Genomic DNA, 16266 nt, shown 5'->3' with positions numbered 1-16266 from the left:
ATGGTTTCAAAGTAATTAATTCCTGTATCAACCATCAAATACCCACATCACCTGATCTTTCATGTCACCTAAACAATTGTTTCTGTTTTATTATACTTTGGTTGTAATTGCCTTAACAAAGAAAGCTTGTAAATAAACAGTCATGGCAAAACCTCAGTCTGTCCATCTGTCTGGCTATCCATCTGTCTGTCTGTCTATCTATCCATCTATCTGTCTGTTTATCCATCTGTCCATCCATCCATCTGTCTGTCCATCTGGCCATTTGTCTGTCTATCCATCTGCCTGTCTGTCTCTGTCCTTCTGTCCATCTGTGTGTATATCCATCTCTCTAGCTGTCCATCTGTCTATCCGTCTGTCTATCTATCTATTCATCTGTCCATCCGTCTGTCTGTCCATCTGTCCGCCTGTCTATCTGCATGTGTAAGTACTGGTGCCCGTCTTTTGCCTCTTTTCTCCTTCAGGTGATTTTCTTCAGAATGGGATTCTGTAGCATAATTACAGGTTAATTTAAAACACACTTCCAAGTGCACCTAAATATATTGCAGCAGACTTTTCATTTATTTTTCTTTTCCCTGTTCCTACTTATATTACGTGTGCTCCTCCCTGAGCTTAAAATAGAACTACATATTGCTGACACCTAGGCTCCCCAAAGCAATGTTCCACAGTCAACTATGTTCCACAGTCAACTATGCCTGGAGAAAAGATGCAATACAAGTTAAGGAGCTGTGAAAATAAAAGCCCTTTAAAAAGGTGTGCTTAAACAAAATTAGTTCACACTGACTCGAATGAAGAGGTGTTTCTCTTTTGCATTCCCATAGTGTTCATAAACCAGAAATGAGACAACTGTGTTTTCTGAACATTGGCAAATACAGTGTCTAACTGGAGACTGCTTACAAAAATATGTTATCTTTTTAAAGACTGAAGCTACCCTGCAAAGGATTTAGGTGCTGCTCTGTTTGGGGTGGTCTGTGCACAGTTTGTCCTCCTCATATATATTGTCGTCTGACTGGTACTCCTCTAGGCACCCGTTTCTAAATCACATTTGTAGACCTACTGTATCTGCCTGCGTGTGCTCATTCTCTTCCAGGCATTTCTACCCAGGGTTTGTTTCTTTTTCTTCCTTGGGTTCTTACACCCAAGGAAGAAAAGTAAAACCTTGAGGTTACTTTTGGTTTGTTCTGTCATTTTGACACTTAAACATATTCTATCTTTAAATGATACTCCAAGTGTTTAGGTGTTCTAGGGAGATTGCAAGTTCTTTGGGAGCTTGTCTTTTATATTCCCCATAAAGCTGAGACTAGTAAATGGAATGGTGCTAAATTCGGGGTTTCGAATTTGGATCTCCGTCCTCATCTCATGATATAAAGTGAAATGTAATCACTTTTCTCTGGGAATTTAAGGTTGAAGAACAGCAGATTAGACAAGCCTACTTACTCGTGATTCGTTTATTCACAAATAGATACTGTGCTCTTTTATGGGTAGGTGCCATGCTAGACCCTGGCACAGCAAGGTGACAAAGCACAGTGACAGCAGAGAGGGGGAGACAGCTGCAGGCACAGTCAGATCGGTGTCTGGTGACTCTTGGTAATCAGTGCTGCGCAGGGAAGGAGCGGACTGTGAGAGGTTACTATGGGGCGAGGGAGTGGCTTTAGATTGGGTGGGGAAGGCCTCCCTGAGGAAATGATTTTAAGCTGGACCTGAAAAACAAGAAAAGGCCAGTGGGCAAAGAGCTATCAGGCAGAGCAAACCGCAGGAGCCAAGTTGAGGCAGGAAAGGGCAGGAAATGGCCTGGTGCTTTTAAGGAAGAGCAAGGAGTGCGGTGGGAAGTTGTGGTTAGAGACTCGGTAGGGCCTTGCCATGGGGGTAAGGGTGATACTCGGAAACAATGGGAAGCCCGTCAAGCTTTTTTTTTTTTTTTTGAGACGGAGTCTCACTCTGTGGCCCAGGCTGGAATGCAGTGGCCGGATCTCAGCTCACTGCAAGCTCCGCCTCCCAGGTTCACGCCATTCTCCTGCCTCAGCCTCCCCAGTAGCTGGGACTACAGGCGCCCACCACCTCGCCCGGCTAGTTTTTTGCATTTTTAGTAGAGACGGGGTTTCACCATGTTAGCCAGGATGGTCTCGATCTCCTGACCTCGTGATCTGCCCGTCTCGGCCTCCCAAAGTGCTGGGATTACAGGCGTGAACCACCGCGCTCGGCCAAGCCCCTCGAGCTTTTAAAGCAGTAGTGCAGTGTCCAATTTACATTTACAAAAAAAGATCACACTTAGAAGGAGGAAGGTTTCTGCATGTGTCAATCAGTTGGCATGCGATTGTAATAATCCAGGAGAGAAGTGGCTTGGACGAGGGTGGAGGAAGTGGAGCTGGGTTTCAGAAATCTTCTGGAAGAAGAACCAGTAACACCGGAAGGAGATGGGGAATGCGGAAGACGGCATTACCAAGACTCATCCCCGGGTTCTGTTTCCCGGCATGAGGAGGATTGGCATAGGAACAAGTGCTCTGGGCCGGATTTGGTTATGCGCCTAGCATATAGGATTCTGGATTGTGGGGAACCCAAGTTTTGGTTTGTAGATTATTATTATTTTTTTATTTTTAGAGATGAGGTCACGCTGTATTGTCCAGGCTGGTCTTGAACTCCTGGGCTCAAGTGATCCTCTCGCCTTGGCCTCCCAAAGTGTTGGGATGACAGGTGTGCGCCACCATGCCCATCTGGTTTGTGGATTTTAATTACGCTACTCAAATATCTTTTAAAAAGTATTTTAACTTTTCCTGAGGGCAAAGAGAGGTGGAGCTGCAGTCTCAGCAGAAAAATGTCTGGATTGAGGTGGGACCCAGCAAAATAGCTCTGCTTTTGCTCTAGTTAATTTAAATGTTGACTATGGCAGAGAAAGCAGGACTTTCTCCTGAAAATTATACTTGGAGACACTAGAGACATTAGACTAGGTTTTATATTTGTTGTTAGTTTGAAAGCAAAGTGAGAAACATTTGTTTTACTAAGGTGAATATATAAGCAAGGTGGTGTACACCTATAGTCCCAGATACTCTGGAGACTGAGGCAGGAGGATCACTTGGGCCCAGGAGTTTGAGGCTGCAGTGAGCTATGGTTGCGTCACTGCCCTCCAGCCTAGGTAACAGAACGAGATCCTATCTCTAAAATAAATAAATAAGGGTAAATATATTTAGAGGCACAAGCATATTGGCTTGGAAAATTGGAATAGGGTGTTAATATGAAAGACAACAAGTTAAGACTTGTGGGTAGTGATCATGTCTTGTTCTGGAATCATTTGTTCACAGAGTGTTGTGCTATAGGCGCCTTTGGTTAATCGCAGGTTTAAAAAATTTTAAAGCAAAGCAAGAGGTTTGCAGATTTTATAATAGTACAGCCAGCTGTCAGGTGAAGGTAAGTTTAGCAGTTAAGGAACAAGGAAATGACAAAGACGAAGTTTGTCCACTTTCTTACCCCCCAAAACATTAATTTACCAAATGCAATCCACTTAAGAAAGTGGACAAACTTTCCTACCCCAAAAAAGTTGAGTTAGTGAATGTGAAATAATGTCATTTCAGCATATGGGCAAATTGAGTCTTCAAAAGGCATGTCTTTTATTCCAGCAATTCGAAAGAAGAAATTGGTCAGGTGTGCAAACATAATAACAAGATTTAACATGTGTGGAGCTCTGATTCTGTGCTTTTGTTGCCATTGCTGAAATATATACTAGCTCATTAATGCACCCTTGATCCTATGGAGTAGGCACTGTTATCATCCCTATTTTACAGATGAGGAAATTGAGGCCTGGAGAGGCTTGTAACTTTCTCCAGGGTACACAGCTAATAAGTGAGAGACAGGCAGGCAGGCTCCGGGGCACATGCTCTTAGCTTGTCTATATCGTGTCTCATTGCACAGCCTGGTTTATCGTAACATTATTCATGATAGCAGAAAACAGGAAATTACTCCAAAAGTTAGGAAATAGTTTTTAAGAAATCATGGTACACCGATATAAATAGGTAATTCAAAAGGATGACATAAATCTTTGCTGACATAAAAAGATAAATCATTGAATGTGAAATGGAAGTTACAGAGCAGTTCATATAATATCCTGATTTCATGTATTTCATATTTCGTATTTCATAATATATTTTAATATCCATATTTCATATATTTCATAATATATTTCAGTATATCATATATAATGATAAATAATATATTATTCCAAGAATATATCCTTCTTGGAAGGATACATATCAAAATGTTAACAGTGGTTGTTTCATGATGGTCAGATTCCAGGGAACTTAAAAAACACTTTATTATGTAAAATTTCAAACATATACACGAGTACACTGAATAATATAGTGAGCCATTGTTTACTCAAAACAAAACTTGTGTCATCTCTATCCCATCCTATGCTCACCACCTAATTATTTTGAAGAGAATCTCAGACATCTAATTTAATCTGTAAATATTTTGTCCATAGTTTTTTTAAACAATGACAACTATGTTATCATATGAATAACCAGAATACTGTTATATTAATTGCTATCACAAATAAACAGTCGGTGGTCAAATTTCCAAAAAGTTCATAGTTGTCATAAATGGTTTCTTTGTTTGCATGTTACCATTTGTTTACATCAGAATGGAAATAATCTCCATCATGCTGGGATGAGTTGGTGTGTCTTTTAGGCCTCTCTTAAGCAATAGCTTTCCATTCCATCTTTCTTTTTTTCCCCTTATGCAATTTGTTTATCCAAGAAATTAGATCAGTTTTCCTGCAGAGTTTAAGACAGTATGGATTTTGCTGAGTTCCTTTTTTTTTTCCTAAGTAGTATTCCATTGTATGCATAAACCACAATTTGTTAATCTATTCACCTAATATTTGGATTATTTTCAGTTTTGGGTGATAACCAGTAAGGGTGCTATGAGCATTCATGTACAAGTCTTTGTGTACGTAAATATCAAGGAATGGAATGGCTGGCTTATCTGGTAGGTGTGTGTTTAACTTTCTAAGATTAGAATGCCAAACTCTCTTCCAAGTGGTTTCACTACAATATATTACCACCACCAACGTGTGGGAATTCCAGTTACTCCAAGTCCTTGTCAATACTTGGTACTGTCTGTTTGTAAAATGTTAACCATTCAAAACCATAAAAAGGTATCTCATTGTGATTTTTGTTTGCATTTTCCTAATGACTACTAATGTTGAGTGTCCTTTCATGAGCTTGTTTTCAATTTGTATAACTTGGTGAAGAGCCTGTTCAAATTTTAACCATTTTATATCGGGTTGTTTGTCTTCTTATTGTTGAGTTCTAAAGATTACTTATGTATTTTGGATACATATTTTTTATCAGATATTTGTTTTTCAATTATTTTCTCCCATGCTGTGGCTTGTCTTCATTTTCTTGACAGTGTTGTTTGGAGAAAAGAGGTTTTTAGTTATTGATGAAGTATAGTTTGTCAGATTTTTCCCTCTTGATTTGTGCTTTTTGTGTCTTATAATTTCTAAATGTTAAAATCACAAAATTAAAGGGATACATCCATATAATGGAATATTATAAGAGATAAAAAGAAAATGAGCTATCAAACCATAAAAAATGTGGAAGAACCTTAAATGTGTATTGCTGAGTGAAAGGAGCCAATCTGAGAAGGCTACACACTGTATGATTCCAACTACATGACACTCTGCCAACTACACTCTACCCCTCACTCTGGAGGAGACAAAATTGTGGAGTCAATGAAAAGATCAGTGGTTACTGTAGGTTGTTGGGGGAAGGATGAATTGGTGGGTCACAGGATTTTTAGGGCAGTGAAACTGTTCTGTCTGATACTATAATGGAGGGATACATACTATTATACGTTTATCAAAACCCGTAAAACATACAGTGCCAAAAGTGAACCCTCCTGTGAACTGTAGACTATCCTTATTAGTAATGTCTTCAGCAAATATTGGTTCATCAGTTGTTACAAATGTTCCACTAAAGCAAGATGTTAAAAATGGGAGAAATTGGAGATGAGGAGAGGAAGGTATATACCAACTCTCTATTTTTCACTCAATTTTTTTCTGTAAACCAAAAACTGCTTAAAAAATAAATAAAGTCTATCAATTAAAAAAAAGAAAGGGAAAGGTGCCTTTGAGTGGTAGGGAAGCCTAATGATTTTTTTTAAGGTTTTCTTTTTTTTTTTTTTTTAACTTTAAGTTCCAGGATACATGTGCAGAACATGCAAGTTTGTTACATAGGTATACATATGCCATGGTGGTTTGCTGCACCTATCAAGCCGTCATCTAGGTTTTAAGCCCTGCATGCATTAGGTATTAGTCCTAATGCTCTCCCTCCCCTTGCACCCCATCCCCTGACAGGTCCCGGTGTGTGATGTTCCCCTCCCTGTGTCCATGTGTTCTCATTGTTTAACTCCCACTTATGAGTGAGAACATGTGGTGTTTGGTTTTCTGTTCCTGTGTTAGTTTGCTGAGATGATTTTAAAGTAGCTTACATCCCTCTGTGTTGGACAACTCGGCATTTTGGACCAATTGTGACCTCCCTGATTCCCCTCGTGTAGGTGCATCACCACTTCTTTACCTCCCTAGACTTTTAACTTCAGGGTTTTTGGCCTCTGTCTTGACTCTCCTGCCTCCAGGCAGTTGTCATCTCCTGCCAAGCATCTTCCACAGTTTCCCTTTCCATCTGTGCTTCCTGTTTCCCTGTGGCACGTTTAAGGCTCACTTAATCCCTGACCTGGGCTTTCCAACCCTTCTGACCCAATGAGCTTCTCACCTGAGAATCCATTCCAGTCCTATATAGCATGTAGCACGTTCTTCTTTATCCTAAAATTCAGGGCCTTCTAGTAATCCTAATATTGTCTTCTTTATGACAGCAAAAGGACAGTGATAGGGAATAACTTCAAGTAGCATGTGTGTGTCCCCCAGTTCTGCATTCTTAGGACGATGTTCCATGATCGTGAGTCATTGCTGTGTTCCAGAGACCCCCTCTCTACATGGCTAGAGGCTAGAGGTCATTATCAAGAGTGAATACTGCCAAGGCCTAGCAAACTTGGTCAAGTTACTCATCTGGATGATTCAGAAAATCAGATCAAGAAATAGATGTTACACAGCAACTGCCAGCATTGCTAACACCAAACAAAAGATAGCCAAGCCTAGTAAATACTGGAACTGGAATGAAAGGAGAGAAGAATTACATACAGCGGAATTGTTAGGGGGGATTCAGCGCTCACGCAGGAAATGGCTGGTCTACCCCACGGGGAAAGGGAACAGCCCCAGCTAAGCTTGCTGTTTTATTTTTGTTGTGTGTAAATGCATTACAGACCAGTTCAGAGCCAGGATAAAACTTACAGGCTAGGAATTTGTTTTCACATACTGTGTTCCTGTGGAATCATTTCTAAAACCTGCTTTTCCTCTAGACTGTCAACTCTCAGGAAAACTGAACTTCAAAAAAAAAATCTTTTAAACTTCTCCTAGACAGCATCTTACAAAATCCAAACCCAATTAAAATAAACACTCTGGCCTCAAATTTATGCTCAAGGACAACTTGTTCTGGAGGCTGAGTACTTAGAGCACATTTTGTAAGAGTGGAAACCTGCAGACAAGGCTCAGAGCCTTTTCAGATGTTTGTGCATATATTTTTGTCCCGCTCTATGCCCGTGTAAATAATACTGATTCAACAGTGTTCCAAGGTGATCGCCTTGGTACAGAATGCCATGGCCATTTTCCAAAACCATGTCTTTGTGTAAGTGCCTTGAGCCTTCCGGTAAGTTCTGAATACCTTAGGCCCTAAGATCGGGATTCGCGTTCAGGGTTTGCGTGCTGGTTTCACGTTCTGGTTTCCTGGTGCAGGCTCCCTTCTCTTTTTAAAGGTGCCGGCCTCATTGTTAGGATCTGGCTTCCCTCTGTCTCTGTGTGGAAGCATTTCCTTCTCCCTGTGTTTGAGGTTGGCATGTGTGTGACTCATCCCAGGCTGGGAGTTTTGTAGATGAGCAGCATGGGTCCCGGTCCACTGACTGAACCCTGAGAATCGACAGTGACCATGAGTCACACAGCATTTCTCCCCGCCATGCAAAACCCATGAGCCATGCCCAGAAGCCCTCAACTGCTGGGGACTCCCTCCATCTTCATTGCTTCCTCTGCTTTTAGTGATGGCCGTGTGTGTTTCTTTCCCACATTCCCTCTATAAGTGAGGAAGGCTTGGAGGTTTTAAATAACTGGCCCGAGTTCAGTGAACTGGAATGCTGATTCTCTCACATCTCAACACTCTTTCTACCAAAGGAGAAAAATGAAGTCTGAGAAATATTTTACTCTAATAAGTGAAATTTTGAATATTCTGAAGATAAAGGAACCTGGCACTCCTACGAAGCCAGGTTCGACAGCTGATTCAGGAGTGCTGCTAAGAGTTCAAAGCATGTGGGAGGGGAGTCTCCTTGAGACACAGCCAGGCCTTCCTCAATTTTGCATTCTATGCATCAGTGCTCATTGTTGACTGGGGAGAGAAATGAGAGGCAGCAAAGAGGAAGGAATTGGCAGAAAGCGACGAAAGGTGTGGACAGACCGTCCTGGCATCCTACTTTGCTATCTATACGCTCTTTGTTTCTAGATTTTCACTATACTTTTCTCATTTTAATAACTGTCTTACATATAAATTTTTTCTTTAATTTGTATACTTCCAAAGCAAAAAACTTATGAAAACAAGACATGAGGGAAGTAAAGTCGTGGAGGGCTAAAACACTAATGTTGTTGTGCTAACATTAGAGTTAGCATAAGGACACCACAGAGTTGATGTTAGCATAGGATGTTGATTTGGATACTATAAAAAAATGCTAAAATGTCAACTCGTTTTACTGATAAGTAAACAGCTCTTGGCTCTTGGCTAACTAGGGCAACAGCTGTACCCATGAGAATTATAGTACTGTCCAAAAATATTTCAGGTACAAAAGCAAAGGTCCTCCTCGGTGTGTAACACACTCAGGAGGCTCCTAAAATATTACTAACTTCAATAATGATGTAACTTGACACTGTCACCCCTTTCTCTTCAGGAGTAAGTAGCTCTTTATTGGCAAGATCTGACTTGGCTAGATCTTTAAAGAGTACTGGTAGCCATTGGAGACTTCCTTCTTTATTTATCACTTAAGGTTGACCAAGTAGAAGAGGCATTTTGTTTACTCCCTTTTAATTGTGCTAAGTTTAAAAGAATAGCTTGTCCAGAAAAGGAAAACTCATGCTTATGGTCTCCTTTGCTCCTGGATTAGAACTGAAGTGTTCTGGGGATGGCCTGCAAAAGCTCTGTAGATCTCTGTTGGCTACACAAAATGGCAAAAGCCACAGCTGCAGAAATTGTTGCAAACTTTTCATTTGCTTCATCGTCAAATGAAGATCTCTACTATCACTTTTGAGTTTGGAGTTAAGTGCTGGTGAACTTAATCTTTATGCTTAATTAAGCTTTGATGACTGTCCATACCAACTGATCTACGCAGTGTATTATTACCTTTGAAATCAACTCTTTATATCCCACGTGGAAATGCACCTCTTCTGGGGTGTTTTTGGCTCTCTATATGGTCATTAGGGAATATCCACTTGCATTAAGACTTTTTCAGGGCTCAACACATGGTCAGTATTCCGTGCTTTCAGTGTGTGTTCAGATTCTCCTCTTACTGGTTTTCTTAGACTGTACGTTCTCTAAGCAAATGCCCGTGTGTGATTTTTAAGATGTGCTGGGGAAAAATAAATCAATAGCACAACCAAAAAAAAAAAAAAGGACTTAAAAATAGTCCCAGCTACTCAGAAGGTTGAGGTGGGAGGATCCCTTTAGTCCAGAAATTTCAGGTTGCAGTAAGCCATGATCAAGCCACTGCACTTCAGCCTGGGTAACAGAGTGAGGCCCTGTCTCAAGAATAAAACAGAATCCTCAGTTTAGAGCTAGTGTTTCATGCCTTTTTCAAGGGGGATAGAAAAGTAGCAGAGAGAGCTAATGTGGTTTAATGGGAAGAGCACAGGCCTTGGGACCCATGAGGAAATCAAGGTGTAGATTATAATCAAAGCACCAGCTCTACTACTGCCTAGTATTGATGGAACCTTCAGCAAAGCGCTCAAGTTCTTGAGTCACAGTGAAATGGTGATAATAACGACCATTGCATCAAATTCACAGGGCGAGGTGAGGATGGTGTTTGTGAAAATCTTTGAAAACTGGGAGCTACTAAGGTTATTTCCAGATTGCATTGCCTTTTTTCAGAAAACAACTTTATTGAGATAAAATTCACATACTACACATTTCACCCATTTCAAGTGTAGAATGCGGTGGTGTTTGGTATATTCACAGATCCTTGCAGCCATCAGCACAGTCAATTTTAGAATAATCACCTCATAAAGAAACCCATACCCTTTAGCTATCATCTCCCTGGCCCCTTCCATTGCCTGATTAATTTTTATTTTGTGTTTATTTATAGAGACTCTCTGATAATTTTTAAAATTAAGTTAAGTAAAAATAAGATTACTTGTGGATGACATTAAAATCCTGTTTCTATGAAAAGTGTCTGTGTAGGGCTTTCCAGTTAATGATCTAAATGCCTTGGTGGGACGAGGGATGATGAGCTGAGTGTTAGTAAATGACATTGCTAGGAAGATTACAGTTCAAATCCATTTCTATTTTGAGAAGCAGAAAAGATGGATGAGTACTCACTGTTACTGTTGAAGTCACGGTACCATGAAAGCTGCTCATTAAATCAGGACGGGTCTGTGGGAAGGCAGGGAGGGAAGAGTGCGCTGATGAGCAGAGGCTGGGTGGGAACTGCCCCCAGGAGTGGATCTTCCTAGCCCAGGAAATCCACACCATCGGGAAACTGCTGGACTGTTCCTCACCTGAACTTCCTAAGCCCATGAATTGGGCTTTATGCAGCAGAACTAGGGAGGAAAGGATAGGAAGAAGGAAGGGAGGGAGGAAAGGAAGGAAGGAGAAAGGAGCCCTTCCAGGAGCACCTCTATTTTCTGCAGAGCCCAAACATTAAGCAGGAGTGTTGAAGCAGGGTGAAAATCTGTGTGTGCAGTGTTGGCTGTAGGAAAGGGAACTCACCATTGGCCTCCTTTTTGTTCTAGGCCGCCAGATCCCACCCTTGGACCCCCATGAAAATGGAAACAATGGGATCAAACTTGGGAAGCCAACCAGTCAAGCCAGCCGCCGGTGCTGTTGACCCAAGGGCCGTGGCCCGTGGTCCGTGGTACTTGAAGAAGCCAGAGCCCACATGCTGTGCGCTGCTGAAGGACCCTATGCTCGGTGGCCTGGCACCTCGCTTTGAGAAGAGTGAGCACACTGGCTTTGCATCCTGGAAGACCTGCAGGGGGCGGGGCAGGAAATGTTCCTGAAAATGATTTTAGAAAACCCTGAGAAAAGCCACCACAAAATGGCCTTTAGTGTCTGAAATGCACACAGAAGGGAAGTAGTTGCATTTTTGCTAAAAAAAAAAAAAACCTTTAAAAATTCTTGGATGTACAAACGTCTTACTGCCTTATCATGTGTGTGGGATTCTAAAGTGGTGTTCCACTCGGATTTCCCGTGCCACCTATCCAAATTCCAGTAACTACTTCAATGGCATTGCCTTTGTTACCTAACCAACCTTCACTGAAAGGCAAATTTAATTCAGGAGGTTAGTTTTTAGCTAGCTTTGGAAGCAAGCCTTTATTTATTACTTTTCAGAAGGAAATCAGAGAAGTGTCAGTAGAGCGTCACTCAGACTGAGACTTGAGCTATGACAGAAGCCAGGAAAAGTATATTAGCAACTGTTGTCTACATCACTTTGAATTGGTGAACATTTTTCTAAGTTATGGTCATATATACCCAAACAAACCAAATCAAACTAAATTATTGCCTATAATTTTGGGATCGGGTGGCCTAGTTTGAAAGAGTGATTTAAGTAATTACCATGTAAGTGGTGAGAGATGCAGGATATACACGTTATTCAAGAGACCACCTGACATGCATCTCCTCCGCAGGAATACATTCCTCCTCTCTTAGAGAAGTTAATGCACATAGTATTACTTTACTAAGAGAATATCTCTTGATGCCATATCTAGGGGAAGAGAATTAACTGGAATTAAATTTAATGTTTAAATCTAAATCATTGGGCAAACTTCTAATAATAACAATTAATAATAGGTTACAGGAAAGCCAGCCAGGGGACGTATCAGCACTTTAAACTTCTAGACCCAAAAAAACTACAAAATCAGAAAAAGTATTTTTATGATTCTAGCTTGAGGAGAAGGGTTTTAGGGTTAACCAGAGGCCCGGCCCTGGGATGCCGAGGACCTGAGGCCGGCCTTCGATGAAAACCTTCCTTTTCAGATTCCCTGTCTGCTCAATGAATTAAAGATGTTTGAATCCAAAGGAAGTAAAGGACAAAAAAGTGTGGAAAGGAAGAGAACTGATTCCTGCTGAAAATTCACATTCTATTACCATTCTAATGTTCATAAAAACTTGGGATCAAGAAGCAGTTGATTTCCTGCCAGGGCTTATATTAGGGGGTGATTCTTAAAGGACATTAGGATCGGTGCTCAGAAATGGTTAATCATGCTGTGTGCTAACCAGGGCCAGCTGGTACCTTCTTTACCATAAGCATTCAAGGGACAGCTAACCTTTATTGACAATCTATATTGTGAAAGTCAGGAAAGAGATCGTGAGCTGCTTGGATTAAAGACCTGGCACTTCAGTTACTCAGCACGCCTCCACGTCACTCAACTTAACAGAGTTCATTGACAGTGTTAGGATGTGAAGGACTGGAAAACATTTATTTTGCTTCAAGAGTTCCATTTGGCTCTCCCAAATAGGTACCTCAAAAACCGTTAGCAAGTGGCATTTGGATGTCTTGGCAAGACCTTTTGCAGGGATTTTTAGGGTTTTTTCCACCTTGTCCACATTAATGGTTGGCATGATCGTGCTTGCAGGCCAAGAAATGATCATACCCTTGCCAAAGGTAAAAAAAAAAAAATCGAGTTGAAAATTGAAGTGACCTCTTTCCAGCTGACATGCAGGCTTATTTTGTAACCTTTCCTCATCCAGTTTTCCCTGAGAACCTGGGTTTATCTCTTGACAGCTGTTCAGGTTTTCAGCTGAGGGGTAAGTATCCTAGCTGAGAGTTTTGCATCTTTGGGCTGGGTTTGCAGTGGTTGTGTTTTGCATAAAATGTCTAGTCTTAGCCACACATAGTGAGCTACCCACTAATGAGCCCATGGTTTTATTTCAAAAGCACATGAGGATGTGAAACCACTCTGTTACCTTTCTGTATTGCCTTAGCTATTCAAGCCAGTCAGAGGACAATATATATATTCTCATCAGCACTCAGAGCAGTCAGTGAAGAGAGTAGATCACACTTGGGCACACTGGGATTCGCATAAACATTGTACCTTCTCTGTGGATGCTGAGGTCTTATCTACAATGAGACTTTACAGCCTTCCTTTGTTTTGGCTCAGGATTACTTCCTGGCTGTCTAATAATTGAACCATAACCACATAATATTATGTAAAGGCCTGGAAATTACTGTTGCTAAAAAAAAGTCATGTAGTTTCATGTGATGTAGCATCCTTGGCATCGTTTTCCAAAATTTGTTCCTTCTCCCTTTTTTTTTCTTTCATGTGTGGCATGAATGTGTATCTGTGTAAATATGATTGTATATGTGTTACTGTGACATATAATCCATTTCACTGGCTGAGTTTGGCCCCTAGCCGTGTGTTAATATAAGGTAGACATGGCTTCTCAGAGGGATGGCTTCCCAGTGGAAATCTCTGAGAATGGCAGTGGAGTTGTGCAAGCATTTTACATCGCCACATAATTGACTTGCCATTTTATGGTTAAAAATGGCACATTAGGCTGTTGAATATGACGTTACCTTGCAGACCAAAAGGTTGAAGGCCCGAAACTAACTTTTAGCTAACTAACAATAAGGGCTGTGCCCCCGTGGAAACTGAGTTCATTTTCTGAGAAAGGTTTGGATGACTGAAACATTTCCTCTACAGTCAAGGACCTTGACATGTGATGGCTGAAACTGAGCTTTTTTGCGTGGGCTCCGGTTCTCACTGTTCTGCAATGCTCATGGCAAGTTGAATGGTGAGCTAGCTTATAAACTAAAGGGCTCTGAGCTGTATTCAGACCGATTGGGTATCTAGCTTACTGTTTTAACATCGTTTCGAAACCAGACCCCATAATCCGATGGCACTGCCCTGTTGTGCAAACTGCTCCCTTTTCTCATGTTTTTGTAAAGAGCTTCTGTCTGGGCTGGACCCAGCTCTTGCACATACAAGACACCGCTGCAGTCAGCTAGGACCTTTCCGCCATGTATTCTGTTCTGTAGTAAAGCATTTCCATCAACAATGCCCAATTGTATCTGTTATTTTTGGTTTAACATACACTGATTCATGCTAATAAATATTTTAAGTTTTATCAAGTTTGTCTTTTTCTTATTACAATGTTCAGTAGAATCATGTTTTAAAAATCAGTTAACTCAAGCAGAGAATGATGATTCCCCAGGGAAATGTGTGCGCCTGTACATATGCAGGCATGCATAAGGATGTTCCCTGAAACACTGTTTGCAATAGCAAAATGTTGCCTTCCACTAAGGAAATGGAAAAATGAAATGTGGCCCAGCCACATGATGAAAGCTACCAGGTAATGAAAATGAACTCACTATCAGGCATCAATGTGGATCTCAAAAACAGAATTTGGAGTGTGGGCTGCTATCCTGCACACCCCCAAGAGAGCCATCATAGTGGCCTGTATGAATGCAACCCTCAGGAAGTGTGCAGTGCACAGCCTGGGCAACCAACCTGTGGCCCTGGCTGAGTGAATAAAGCAGCTGAGTAAGTACTAATGCATGTCAACTCACATAGAACAACAGACATTGTTTTTGAATGTATTTGTGTGCTAAAAGAATTAGAAATTAAAACATGAACTTCATGATGGTCCTTACCTGAGGGAAGGCAGAGAAGTGAACAGGATCAGGGAGAACAAAGTAACTATCTGTCATTTGTAGGATTTACTTCATGATAGAAATATGAAGCCAGTTTGACAAAAGGATAACATTCGATCATTTCAACATGTGTGTTTTATTCGCCTTTACATTTTTTTGTGTGTTTTGTTTTTCAGAGAGGAAGGGGAATGGAGACAAGAAACAACAAAGGATGAGGGTGACTTCTTTAACATGCAAGAAAGATTTCATACGTGTATTTGCCAAGTCAGTTACTTTGATGAGGTATCCTCACTCCCATCCCCTCTCCTCCGTTGTCTCAGCCCCCACTACCTGCCACCAACAAACACACACACACACTTTCACATTGATGCCCTTGCAGGGCTTCTGTTTTCTCTGCAGAGCTTCATTTGACATCTAGATAACTGGGAGAGTGGGAGGTGAAGAGGAGAGAAACAGCACTTTCATGTTCTCAGCATTGGAGACGCTGTCCGAGGCCCCTGCTAGGAAATGCTTCCAATATGTAATCAAACTAGAAACACCCACCACCACCAAGAGACCCAGTGTTCCAATTTTATGAGAAAACATGCCTTTCTTTTGCATTTCCTAAGAAGCAGTTACCTGTGTATAGCAACTTTGGGAGATGGTTTTGGAAATAATCCCGTGACTGGATTCAGATGGCAGATTTTGTGCAGCCCAGACTTGCTATGTCAATAGCACTCTGCACAGGGTTCCCACTACCCCCTCCCGCGGGACTGTTGTGTCTCGCCTCGGGGTGTATTTAATAGAACCAGTGTCTGAGGAGTTACGCCCTGAGGCTGGGAGGCCTTCATGGCAACTTGCACATTTTTACAAAACAACTCTGGTGGACTAAGGGGGCCCTGGAGAGCAAGGACAAGGAGCTCAGGCTGTGTTCAACTGGACTCCAGCATTCCCTGCGGTTGCTCTAAATAGTTCCTGTTCCTTCAAATAGTTCCTGTTCTAGCAGGTATTGTCCAGAGAGCAAGACTTGCAGGTTGGAAGAGGAGAGAGCCTTCATCCCAATTTTGTGAGCATTCATCTCCAAGAGTGTCTCGTCTCAAGTTTCTAGACGTAACTGCAGCAACTGGCTTTTTGTACATATGTGAAGCCATCTTCTCCCTTCCATACCAGTGTTCTGTTAAAAACTGAAAAGGTAACACCAAGTGTTGCCTGGTATCCTGAAAATAGGCAGTCCCATATATGCTGGTTAGAGTATAAATTGGTATAATCTTTCTAGAAAGCAGCTTGGCAATGTATGTCAAAAACATTTGAAATTATATCCTATGAGCCACTAATTATATTTTT

General features: G+C 41.3%; 1 protein-coding gene across 1 annotated transcript in view; it reads left to right on the top strand.

Moving 5' to 3' along the window:
• The window catches only part of RAB31 (RAB31, member RAS oncogene family), a 155019-nt gene extending 140602 nt beyond the window's left edge, over positions 1 to 14417 (top strand). Inside the window, exon 7 of the mRNA XM_010373425.2 lies at positions 11084 to 14417. Coding sequence (XP_010371727.1) covers positions 11084 to 11178 — 95 coding nt within the window. The 3' untranslated portion in view covers positions 11179 to 14417. The remainder of the gene's footprint in view (positions 1 to 11083) is intronic.
• Positions 14418 to 16266: the final 1849 nt, after the last annotated feature.

This window comes from Rhinopithecus roxellana, chromosome 21 (genome assembly GCF_007565055.1).
Source record: "Rhinopithecus roxellana isolate Shanxi Qingling chromosome 21, ASM756505v1, whole genome shotgun sequence".
In the NCBI taxonomy this organism is placed as follows: Eukaryota; Metazoa; Chordata; class Mammalia; order Primates; family Cercopithecidae; genus Rhinopithecus; species Rhinopithecus roxellana.
The sequence above is the reverse complement of the archived record's forward strand: the minus strand, read 5'-3'. Positions and strand labels throughout refer to the sequence as shown.